The sequence below is a fragment of the Rhipicephalus sanguineus genome, chromosome 3, assembly GCF_013339695.2.
Source record: "Rhipicephalus sanguineus isolate Rsan-2018 chromosome 3, BIME_Rsan_1.4, whole genome shotgun sequence".
Lineage (NCBI taxonomy): Eukaryota > Metazoa > Arthropoda > Arachnida > Ixodida > Ixodidae > Rhipicephalus > Rhipicephalus sanguineus.
The window spans coordinates 206183863-206196814 of record NC_051178.1 but is presented as its reverse complement, the minus strand read 5'-3'; the positions used below and the strand labels follow the sequence as shown (position 1 = coordinate 206196814).

General features: G+C 49.7%; 1 protein-coding gene across 1 annotated transcript in view; it reads right to left on the bottom strand.

The window, feature by feature from the left end:
* The window catches only part of LOC119388153 (transport and Golgi organization protein 2 homolog), a 39040-nt gene that overhangs the window by 1300 nt on the left and 24788 nt on the right, over window positions 1–12952 (bottom strand). The window contains exons 2-6 of the mRNA XM_037655804.2: window positions 7260–7388; window positions 6762–6876; window positions 5056–5125; window positions 4156–4316; window positions 1082–1192 (exon numbers count right to left, since the gene is read on the bottom strand). Of these exons, the coding sequence (XP_037511732.1) occupies window positions 1082–1192; window positions 4156–4316; window positions 5056–5125; window positions 6762–6876; window positions 7260–7388 (586 nt within the window). The remainder of the gene's footprint in view (window positions 1–1081; window positions 1193–4155; window positions 4317–5055; window positions 5126–6761; window positions 6877–7259; window positions 7389–12952) is intronic.

Below are 12952 nucleotides of genomic sequence, written 5' to 3'. Positions count from 1 at the left end.
AGAAGCCGAGGGATGAATTGTTCATGGGTGCTATCCTGGACACTGTCAAATTCCGCCATCTTCTTGTCAGATTTCGTAATGGCGGCATTTTAAGCCAATCTGAGAGGCTGTAGCAGCTCTCCGGCCCAATCAGAGTTGAACAATGGTGGAATTTGCCCAGAATAGCATGCCATGTTAGCCTTATAACCAGGGGCGGCGCCAGTGGGGGGTTTGGGGGGGCTCCAGCCCCCCCAAAATTTCCGCCTGCCCCCCCAAGAGCAAGCATAGTCAAAATACAATGCATATGTTCCCAGCCTCCCTGCCCCCCTGAAGGCACCCACTTGTCGTGGGTGCCCCCCCAGTAAAAAAATCCTGGCGCCGCCCCTGCTTATAACCTCGCCATAAAATGCAGGAATCCTCCGTTCTTAGTGTCGCAGTGGTTGTAACGCCTTCACCTGCGCCGACAGATTTGTGGCCAGATGGAATTGTAAGTTCTGCAATAATTTAGTGAAGTTTAAAAAGGTCGATTGTAATAACGAGTTTCAACGACAGAATTTACGCAGCTGATGGGTGTGAACTACGAGTTCGGTGGCATAACTGCGTTTCAAAGGAGATTTTTCTTTTAAATCAATGCACAACTTATCCGTCCAATCATTCAAACAGTTCCATGTTGAACAAGCCATACAAAATAAAAGGGGCAGAAACGCGTTCGTGCAGGCTCGTTTAATTTCTGTGAAAAGTGACTTGTCTTTCAGGCACTCGGCTTCTGGCTTGTATCCTCACTCGTGCGTTCAAGATAGTCGGCCAGAATTTAGGTCTGAAGGCCTACGTTGTACCTCTTCGCTAGTATACATCGCTAATTATGCCTTAGTAATTGGTTAACCTTTTATATTACTCATGGATAAATAATTGGGATGTGAAACAGCCCTTAGATTCCCGCGTGTCCGGACGGGCAAAAATTAGCACAAATAAAGGCATTGCTGTTTGATCCGCAATGTCTGGAGCCTTGAACAGCGTGGCCTTCGGGATCCGCAGCTGTTTTACACGGCAGAACGAGGCTCGGAGACGGCCTGTCAGCATCAGTGCGCGAGGTGACCCTAACCTGGATCCGTAGTACTCGTCCTCGACCCGGACGAATACGGAGCTGAGGCTTCGCAGCGATTCTTCGGACCGGCCTTCCGCGTCCTTCAGCAGCTGGTCGTCGGGAAAGTACCTGCGTCACATTCGTGCACAAAGTTTGATTAGCTGCACTCTGCTGAAATGAAAATGGTATGTAGCCGTACCCATAGGCGTGCGCTCGGAGGAGGCCGGGGAAAGGGGGGGGGGGCACAGTCTGCCCCGCACGTTTACACAGTCGGACGTGTCCCGTGATTGTTTAAAGAGTAGGGTTATGGCCACGCATGTTTTTAACGATAATGGCGGCCGAAGGCCCCTCATGTTGCATTCCTAGAACTGTTTACTTCCCATCGTTACTTCCGGAAAGCCAGGGGACAAAGGGAGTGTGAGAAGGACGTCATCGCTTCATTTTCTTTTTTTTTTCATCCATTGTGAAGCATGCTGTCTTTTGGGCGCGACCAACAATGGGGGGGGGGGGGGGTGAAACTTTGTTCCCCCTCCCCTAATGGGGAACCCTGCACCTTGCGCATGCCTGTGCCCGTACCCCAAAACCCCGCAACTTTTTTTAAACTCTTTTGTCTTGCTATATAAAACTCGGATGGCTGTTATAGAGGAAAAGGAAATTACAGCTGGAGCCTGGAGTGAAATTCCGGTGCCCATACGTACAGACAGGAGGTAGTTGGATACATGGGCGTCCGGAGGGGGGTACAAGGGGGGGCAGCTGCCCCCCCTTGGAATTTCGGATAATATTTTTCTATGCAGTTGCGATAAGCTACACAGCTGGATTAGCACACTCAGGTCCTGGCCTTCAGGTTTGCCATTCAATTTCGCAACTTACAAACTACTGACTAATCTTGCCTGTCATGTCACGGCAGTTAAAGAAACGCTGCCAGTGCTGAATGAACCCCCCCCCCCTGCGTATGCACCCCCCTGCAAAAAGTTCTGCGGACGCCCTTGGTTGGATATCTTGTGTCTTTCGGTAATAACCCAATGGCCTTTGCGTATCCGAAGAATCACGCCCAGCTTGCGTTGTTTTGTGAACCGCTAAGTTGTTTTGTGCGCCCGGCAGCGTCCTTTAACCAAAAGCGCAATGTTTAAAACAATCTCTAAACTCCAAGTGCTGGGCCTCTAAGTGCCTCAACAAAATTTCTTTTGGAAGCACTTCGAGTCAACGAAGTGATTCCAAACACACTACTACTTCTCCATCGTCGATTAGATTATATTCTAGGAGTTAGATCGCGTATTTTCTATACTTGTAACCGCTCCACTGTGCCTGCCGATCACGCGATCGCGAATGTGCGAATATTTTGTGACCACGGAGCGGCGTGGTCTCTCCATCATGAACTGATAAGGCGATTTTGAGTTCCTTGCGAGACAAAGGATTGAATTACGCAGGGGCTGTAGTTTCGGTGTTTTTGTGTACGTTTTATTATTTCGAAGATGCCTGTCCCGTTTGGCTACTTTCTTTTTCACTATTTTTTCTTCCTGTCTCTCTCTCTCTCTCTCTCCGTCTCTTGTGAATTTGGGATATGGGGGAGGTTATAGCCTGCGTTTGAGCTGATAATGTTGCAGCGATGCGTGGTAGGTTAGGGGTATCGATTCTGTTTTTTCTTCTCCAGTTGTTGTGTGGGAGGTGCCTCGGATCTCGTGCGCGAAAGCCCGGTTGACGCATGCGCGGGCCGCGGTGTGTGTCACTTCATTCCCTTCGAGGCCCTCGTGACCCGGAAACCATACGATGTAGGTGTAGGGAGGAGTGTCGATGCGATGAAGCATCCTTACAGCTATCGTGGAGATCCTGCCTTTGTAACCTTTCAGGTAGCTGCGTGCCGCTGTTTGTGAGTCGGTGAATCCCGAACTCACAATAGAGACGAAGGCACCGACTGCAGGCGACTTCAAAGCAATACCTTCACTCACGCCATCCTATTGCACCATATGAGATCAACGTTATACGGCTACCTCTGCCCACACTGCAATGTGGCCGACACACTGGCACTCCTTCTACTGCAGTGGTAAAGCAAGCAGGGGCGTAGCCAGAAATTTTTTCCGGGGGGGGGGGGGTGGTTCAACCATACTTTGTGTAGGTTCGTGCGTGCTTTTGTATGTGTGCGTGTATATATACGCAAGCAAAACTGGAAAAAAAATGGGGGGGGGTTACCCCCCCCCCCCCTTGGCTATGCCTCTGAAAGCAAGCATCTTATCGCTACAAGCAGCAGCAAGAAATGCGGACTCAAACCTTCTCATTGAAACGTGGGAGGCTGCGATCTCCAAGCCGGCCCTAGCCGACAAGCGTCAACTCGTAGCCCGGGCCCAGCATTCTTCGAGGAACTCCAATAAAGTTATTGTCATGTCATGTCTTGTCTCTTCTCTCTCTCTCCTCTCTCTCTCTCTCTTTGCTTACACATGTCACATGATCTATTGGAATAGCGGTGTCGACCGAAAGTAGGTATGGAATCGGGATTGGAATAGCGGGTCGAGTACGAAAGAAAGCAATCTTTGTAATGGAGGCAAAATTGAAAATGAGGCGACGATGGGCTTCTGGCAACGGCCTGCCTTTGGTTTCCGGCTATCCGAAAGTTAAAGTGGGAAGTAAACAGTTCTTAGAATGTAACATCAGAGAGATCCTCGGCCACCATCATCACCAAACGTCTGCGTGGCTGTGACCCGGTACTTTAAACAATGATGGGACAGGTCCGACTACGGTGGAAGAACGGTCCACCCGAGTAAAGGTATAGGGCAGGCTTCACGCCTCCTCTTGACAACCAGAGCAGGAAGGGGGGAGTGGCTGCCCCCATCCCCTGCACCCCCGAATTGTCTAAAATGGGCGCAGCCTTTAGACAATGCGGGGAAGGGCAGACACTCCCCTGTACCCCCTAATTGTCTAAAGGGGGCCAAAACGCGTTAGTGGGCTAGTTGGTGCATGGCCTGACAAAATTTGGAGGCACAAAGAAACGAGGACAAGAGAATACAGGACTATAGGGGGCGCCAAGCCTAGACAACTAAGGGGGGCAGACACCCCTCTGCCCCCCCCCCCCCTCCCCATTTGACGGCGTGCACACTTACTCGGTGCTGTTGTTCATCATGGCAATGAGCTCGTCGACCAGCGCCTGCTTGCGGCCGGCCTTGCCCTGTCGCTGCACGATGTCGCCGAACTGGGCCCGTGACTCGACCACTTTACGCCAGGGACGCAGTGGGTTGCTGTTGCCGAATGCGTGGAAACCTGCGGACCAAAGTCATGTTATCCCTCCCTTCTTCCAACGCCGAGGAAACGAGCATCGCGGGAGGTCGAGAGCTCGTTCTGGAACATCATTTTGTCTCAGGTGATCGCTACGTTTAGAGCGATCGTGCCACTGGGATCTGTTTGCTCCCGTGTTCGATCACGGAATAGACCGGAACAAATATTTTTCTTCAGCTGTGAGGCCTTTGTTTCTGAGAAATCTGTGCGGATTTCCTTTTCGTAGCATCGCGTTACCTTAGAGGGTCCCTCGCTTAACTCCTAAAAGCAAACATTTGTGCGAGCTTGTACAAATACGTGATGGAAATTCGAACAGCGCAAAGTCAAATGCAGGCAAGAAGGGCAGCGCTTGTGCTTTCTACATTTCCTTTCGCTTGTATGTGTTTGACTTTACGTTGCTTGAATTTCCATCACGCATTAGTAAATTTATCGGGAACTGTGCGTGTAAGGATGATTTATGTGAAAGAGAACACTTGAATGGTGACAGTAATTATTACTGAAGCGTGACGTCTAGCGGCGCTGAATTCGCTATATAGGCGGAAATTCACATTCGGAGCTGTGAACTAGGCAAGTTGACCTAAAAAAGAACTTTTTTTTACAGTCCTGCCTCAGTAAGATGGCAAATAAGTTATGATTGATTGAACCACTTTTATGTTTACTAACGCTAGCTGCATGTCCGAACAGCTAACGAACGTTCATGCGCAGTATCCATGGCGGACTAACCTGGTTTTTAGGTGAATTGGCGGGGAATCTAGGGCGTTCGTATAGCAGCAGGCTTGGATGTCTTGCCGTGATGGGCTAGAATAAAACGAAATATTTTTAAAAAGCAGTTATACATAGACGTACGCCCTGCAATGTCGGATCCTTCGGCACATTAGTGTGGGAAAAAGATCAACAAAAGCTGGTGAGAGAAAATGCCTACACTGCACGCAAATACACTTCGCATTGTCCTTCGAGCAGGGCTATGAAAATTCTTTCGCCATATCTCTCATTGTGCAACCGTAAACTGCATACCACTTTTCCGTTTTATTGCACATTGCGCATCTAAGACACTGTCGTTTTCTTCTGCCTACAGTGTCAGTAGGACCCTTTATGGTCACCCAAGAATTTGCGGTTTTCAGCGAAAAATGGAAGTAAGTTAAGAATCTATTGTGATTATGCATATATGAAAAATGGACTGTACAAGAATATTTCGGTGCAAAATGAGTCGCCGGCTACAAACTTCGCCCACCGCCGGCGACAGCCATTTTGCCATGGCGTGTGTGACGTCATGTGCTGCATGAGCGGAGCCGTCGTCTTCTATCAACGTTTGAGCCGTTGCAAATCGTTGAATTTCAGTGACAGGCTGAACAAATCTGAAAAAATTACACCATTTCCCGCTAAAGGGGACCATGAGGCGATGCGAAGCCGGAGCACTTGCACGATCGCGTTCCGTTGGCGTTCTTTGGGCATGCTACCGACCTCGCGTCGTGTAACGCGAAGAGGAACGCTACGCGCGTCTTGTCTTCCCTCTAGCTTGGCCGTTAATTCTCACAGGGCGAGCGGGGAACGCAGTCGGCAGGCAGTCGAGAGGGGGGCAGCGTAGGAGAGGAGAGAGAGGGGGAGGGGACGCGCATGCGCTGGTGCCACGGTGTGCTGGTGCTCATCGCGGCGTTGCGCAGGAGAGAATTTCGGCATGTCTAGCCCGCGTTTCAGGGGAAGAGTGGAAAGGGGAGGGGAGAGGAGGAGTGGAGAGGGGGAGAGGAGGAGTGGAAAGGGGAAGAGGAGAGGGGAAGGGGAAGTGGAGAGGGTATGCGCATGCGCAGTAAGGGTGGTCACGCCGCACACCACCACCACCACCGGATTGAACTCCGCCATAAGATACTTCGCATCTAATAGCTCGAGTTCACGCGCAGCTGAGCACGGGACAAAATCATCTTCCGGAATGCAGACGCTCGCCCAGCAAGCAGCTTGTGACGTCACGGCTCGCGAGTGCGCCAGTATTGCCCGACTCTCAGGCCGCTCGCGTGTTTATAAAAGTATTCACTTATAAACTATAAGTGCTCGACCAAACGCGATAAAATTTTGCCAGCGTGTTTGGGAACGTTAACCCACGTAACACAGAATTTAAGTTCATCGCACGCCATATTTTTGGTGTTCACGGCTTCTGCATCGCCGGAAGCTTGTTCGTAACTCATAGTCATCTCGCCTTTCTAGCGACAGTTTCTTACTTCACATACATTTTAACTAATGTCAACTACTAAAAAGAAAATGAAAGCGTGAGCAACGGAACGCTTGTTTCGTGAGTGCTGAATCGTCGGCGGTCACGTTGAATTTAACCGCCTTCTGACAGCGCTGCAGAGAGCAGTGGGTTAAAGTAAACTTTTTCGCGGCAAAGAAGCGAATCGTCGCCAACGTTGGAGCCTGCTCGCGAGAGTCACGTGGTGGCACTAACCTCACGTCCAGCGTGACGAGAAGGAACCGGTCGTAGTCGCTGGCCTTCCTCCGAAGGTCGCGCAGGTAGTTCATGCCGTCCTGACCACCTTCCAGGTACCGCACCGCAAGATGGCCTGCAAACAGCAGCGTTATGTCACCGAAACACGGTCACCTCCCTTTTAACCTGGCTCAGAACTCTTACACAACAGAAGCATTCGTGCAGCCGTTCATAAAATGTTTACATGGCCGCAAAATAATTTAAATAGTAAAATAAAAAAATAAATAAGCACGCGCCTTCAGTCTTCCTTGTATGCGCATGATGATGATGATGATGCAAACTTTATTGGGGTCCAGAGAAGACGCAGGGGAGACCCCGCGCCACCCGGCTAGTCCCACGTAGGGACCGCCAAGCCTTTCTTTCTTTCTTTTTCGCCGTTCATATTTCTTTCATTGAGCCTTTCTTAAAGTTGTTCTATGACACCATGGTACACTAAACGTAACTCGAGTCATGTTTTACCCCTGGGCAGTTTCTCGTCGCCGGTGATTTCGTCGAGAGGCTGGATGATGTTCAGCAGGGATGCCACCTTGCCAGTGATGTTCATGCCCAGCCACGTGCCTCCGACCTTGCCTTCTTCCAGGTCCATTGCTGCAAGAAATTCCAGGGTTTGTGAACCCATTATCTGGCGAAATACGCGTGCTTGCTGCGGTGAATCACTGTAACGATATTTTGCGATGTTCGATTTATTCATTTACATGTTACTGCACACATCACTGCTCTCGCTAAGATATATATATATATATATATATATATATATATATATATATATATATATATATATATATATATATATATATATATTATATATATATATATATATATATATATTATCTTGCGCATCGCCTATGATGAGACTCCATACCTACATCAAACTTGTGGAGCTTGGACAAGCTGCATGGTTTTTCGCAGTCGAGCTAGTATTACATGGGTAAATCACTCATGGAATACCAATATTTCTCATACTGGTGAGGAAAACATGAAAACTAAATCAAATTTAATGATGTTTGGAGATATCGTGCAGTGTCCATTATTCGTTTTTGTACAATTAGATAGTGCAAAGCTGCGGATGAGTTCATCTGCATTAGCCTGCAAATGTTCTTGCACATCATTCTCTCCATTCAAAGTACGGCCAAGATATTATTGCGTTACTGACTGATATCGATCTAAATTAGAATCATTATCGGCCCAGCCATCGCACCTTACGCTTCTAAGATAAACTTCTGACGTTGTTTGTCTTGCACATCCTTCTTCATCGGAGCAGTTGACGCAATCGTTTAACGCGATGCCTCGCGAAGCATGGGCGTGGGTCGGGCCTTGGATGTCAAATCAAGGTGGCATTCAGCACGCAGTTGCATTTCACCTGTTCCGGACGTACAGAGAGAGAGAGAGAGAGAGGGGGGGGCAAGAAGACCACGAATGCCGATGTGCAAGAATCATCGGCGTGATTAGGCGCGACGACCAGCACGGCCTGTGGGTCGCTTCCGTTTGACCCAAGCCGACGGCGTTTTATTCCGCGGAAGCGGGCTGTGCGGAAGGACGAGTCTGTCGAGCGAGAAAATAAGCATGGACGCCGTCGAAAAGTCGCCACGTCCGGCACGCCAGGCGCGATTCATCACGCCTTGCCCGATGTGCGCGAATGCAAACTCCTCCTCCTCCGAGTACGATGCGGCCCAATATTTATCGGGAGGAGGGAAACACCGGCTGAGCCTCGACAAAAGTGTGCAGCGCCGCGAAAGGTAGAGCCTTGTACAATCGACGGACATATACGAACGGGTTGCGAACGCCTGGGGATTTTTAGCGCTAGCTATTGGCTGCAGCACACGCCTGCGCGGTCTAAACACAGAATCACACGCCGAGGAGCCTCGCAAATTCGGCCCCGCCATCCTCCGACAACGGTGCGCTGGCCTTCTCAGTTGCTGCACAGTATTTGTGCGGCGGAGATACATAGGAAGTCGTTTGCCACTCTTTGTTGTCGGCAGCTGTTGCGTTTGGACGTTTACTTGTTCACCGAGTGCGCCGCGTCGTTGGGATGTTGCTAGGAAGAAGCGCGTTTTAACGGGCGGCCAGTCGAATTGGGGTCACCGGCTGCCACTCGTGATCGGAAGAGGCCGCTTTTTGAGTCGCGCCTGCGGGGCAAGCAGCGAGGAGGAGTCTTCTTCTCAAGTCGACGACGTGTTTGCCCACCTCTGATTGCGGGTGACAGGAGGCTGCAGCAGGTCGCACTTGTCTCTGGGATGGCGAGCGTAAAAATAAAACGCCTTTGCCACGCATCGGGAGAGCTGCTCCGAAACCAATCGGTCCCGTCACATCAGAGGACCATTGCTCTTTCTCTCTTTCCGTATTTGCACACGTTGCTCTCATTCCGCAGGTGGCGAGATCATATTTTGTTACCGTTTTATTTTTGTCTTCTCTTTCTTTTCACTGCTGTTTCGAGTCGGCTGATTTTGCTGTTCCGTTATATTCTCCTTGCGAGGTTCCGTAACCTCCTCGCGTTCTCTGTATAACGACTGTCAACACGTGTTCGCGCTGTTTTAAGCAGTCAAACGTTCTCGCAAGATGCACGCGGTGCTGCTAGTGTTCATTGCACCACTGCTTTTCTGACTATACTATGTATATTAATATACGGAGTCTATGCATTTCTCTTGGCGTAAATACAAGTGTCAGATAGAACGGCCCGCCTTTTCCTGTACTAGTTCGTTGCGCCGTTTTTTTTATAAGGGCCATTGTATGAAGCACATCGCGCTTAATTATTTTACGCATGCTGGAGTAACAGAATGCGTGACAATGACACTGTAAAAACTTGCTCAAGCGGCACGAAAGTCAGTGCTATCTCCGTGTACAACACGAGGACTGTATATAATTTATTTGTAAATAGACACGTATACCCTCACTTATACGTTGCCAATTAAGGGCAGCATCGCACGTTTTGTTGCAATACTTAAGGTTCACGTTTGCGCATATGTTCTGGGAGAGTTGTTAAAAACAGCTTTGTCGACTTTAGCGGAGTACTGTGCCGGTTTGGTACGCTCCCCCCCCCCCCCCCCCCCCCCCCAAAAAAAAAAAAGAATGAGGAGACAAAAGTAATGCTCCATAGCCTGACGAGAGAATGAGAATCCAGGGTTGTCAACTAACCCCTAGAATCTATGCAGGAGTATGCATATCTAGGTCAATTACTAGCTGGAGAGCTTACTTGCGAAATATAAATTCACGGAAGAATAAGGATGGACTGGAAGGCATACGGCACACGCTTCGAAACCACGACTCGCGTCTTGAAGCAAAAACTGTACAATCACTGCATTCTGTAGGTTCTGACATACGGAGCAGAAACTTTGAGGATAACCTGGAAACTCGAGAGGAACTTTAAGGACCGTGCGTCATGTGATGGAACGGAAAATGATTCACGTAACATTAAGAGATAGGAAGAGACCAGAATAGATCAAAGATACAGCAGGGGCAGCTTATATTCTACTTCTAGGCATTCAGAGGAAATAATGAAGCTCGGCTGGCCACTTGATGCGTTGGACAGACGACCGATGGTCAGAGAAACGGAATGTGTACCAAGAGAACGCAGACGCTGCCGAAGGCGGCAGAATCAGGGGCGTAGCCAGGGGGTGGGGGGTTGGGGGGGGGTCAACCCCCCCCCCGAATTTTTTCAGTTTTGCTTGCGTATATATACACGCGCACATACAAACGCACGCACGAACATACATAAATTATGGTTGAATCCCCCCCCCCAAAAAAAAATTTCTGGCTACGCCCCTGGGCAGAATGTCAGGTGGGCTGATGAAATTACAAAATTTGAAGGCATAAAATGGAATTTTCTCGCCCAATACGGGGTAAATTGTAGATCACGTTTAAAGGGCATGGGGCTCAGCCTGTTGGTATGGCTTCGTGACTGCAAAGCAGCGCGAAAAACGAAGGTTGTTAGTCAGCGCTTGGTCTGTCTTTTCGCTCTGTTTTTCAGTCATGAAAATTGTAGGTTGTTGAGAGAGGCATTCTTCCTGCAGTGGGCATAAAAATAGACTGATGACGGTGACGACGAGAATGATGATGATGAATGGAAATGAAATGGGATTACTTGCGACGTCAGTCATGGCCCCATTTGTGATTACTGGATGTAAATCATCGTCTTATGATAGCACGGCGCACGAAACGTATTACTCTTCAGTGAAGTTGACAGTTGGGCGAGTTGGTGATAGTTCATGTTAACGTGTGAATCAGCGCACGGAGACAAGGCACAAAAAGGAACGAAACGACAACCGCTGCACTCGCCTTTTGTGCCTTGTCTCCGTGCGCTGCTTCACACGTTAACATGTATTACTCTTACAACGTGATAGCAGTAAGAAAAAAAATTGCTGTACACCTCAGCATTTCCACGTCCGCAGCGAAAGGAAGACTGCCGGCAACTACGAGTGATAGCGCCGCGCTGCAGTCTACTAACAGGGAACTTCCGTCGTATTCAAGCGCAGTGTTTTCACTGCAAGATCTCAGTGGTGCACGGACACTGGAATCTTTTCTTCGTGATGCGATTGGAAGATGGACGGGTACATACATCAGAACGGGCGCGTGTCGAAGACAAGGCACGCGTGCCGTAAAGTCATCGCGGGCTCAACGGTTTTCCTCGTACAGCCGGGTGTAGCATGTTGCGTATTATCATTCGCAACGCGTCATCCAGACCGCCGTTCTCCTTCAGTTACGTGCTCTCCGTTGCCCGGTCAGACTTTCTTCCTGCTCCGGTCCCTCTCACTTCCTTCTCCTTCCTTGTAATGGACACCTTGACATTGAGCGGACTGACCCACACACCGTAACGACGTCTTTTTCCGCGTCTCCGGTCGTTGTTTTTTTTTTTTTTTTGTTCGTTTGTTCGTGGCTCTTCGTGCTCATACCCTCTTCTTCTTTTTCCTCTTCGAGTGCCTCGATTGTGAAACTCAGTGTCTCTCGAAGAAGTGCAAGGACCCGAGACGCGCGGTGTTTACGTGAAATAAATCGCATATGGGGGACTCCCGCTGGAGTCAGCGCGCACGGACGAGGCAGCTTGCCTCGACATGAGCGCTGTGCGTGCGTGTGTGTCAGTCAGATAACGGTCTCGTACCGCTGTTCGTCTTTTTTTTTTTTTTTCGTTGCGTGGTTTACGTACTCTAGCTATGCTGTAAAATTATGCCAGTGTCCGCGGCAAGTTCTGAGCTTCCCAAATTCCGCTACCAGTTATAGTGGTGATAGGCGTGCGCAGGGTTGTCCATTTAGAGGGGGGGGGGGGGGGCAAGTTTCACTGCAGCCCCCCTCTCCACTTCTTTGGTCTAGTCCGGGAGAATACAAGCTCCGCTATGGATGCAAAAAAGAAAATGAAGCGATGACGTGCTGCTCACAACAGCCTGCCGTAGGTCCCCGGCTTTCCGGGGGTAAAGGTGGGAAGTAAACACTCATTTGAATGCAGCACCACGAGTCCTCAGTCGCCATTATCGTCCAAAAGCATGTGTAGCCATATCCCTGCGCATTTAAAAAATGGCGTGAAAGGTCCGACTGTGCAAAGGTATGGGTCATAATGAGCGCTTCCCTTCACATAATTAAGGCGGGGGGGGGGGTGCGACAGCCTCCCCCCCCCTCTGCCCCCTCCCCGGTGTGCACGCCTATGATAGTGGTGTCAGCGCCTCAGTCGAAGGCTGATTGAATAATGTCCTTTTCGAAAGCGTAGGCACGCCTCTGACCGTATACCGACTGTCCTGCAGCATTCGATTCATATCGCACGTCAGTGAACAAGACGTATACTGCTGTATCGCTACTCCCAGCATAGCAAAAGAAAAATAAAATAAAAAGCGGTGAAAAAGAATGAGTGAGATCGCACGTACGTCATCAGCTGCCGTCTTTAGCCTTAATAGAAGCCTTCAGAACAAATGGAAAGAAGTGAGAGAGGGGAAGTTGTCAGTCAGGTATTTACGACGCGCACATATCAATCTCGGCGTGAAGGGCCGAAGTTCCTTTCGAGTCGTTGCCGCCGCGAGAAAAGCAAGCAGCCGCGTGACGATAGCGTGGGAAGAACAGAGCGACCGCGAGTGCTGCTGGTGCGCGCTAAATTTGGATTGGTTTACGGGCCGCATAAGCGCTAACGTCGAACAGAGGTGGAGCGCAGGATGTCTCCTGCCGTGCGAGAGAAC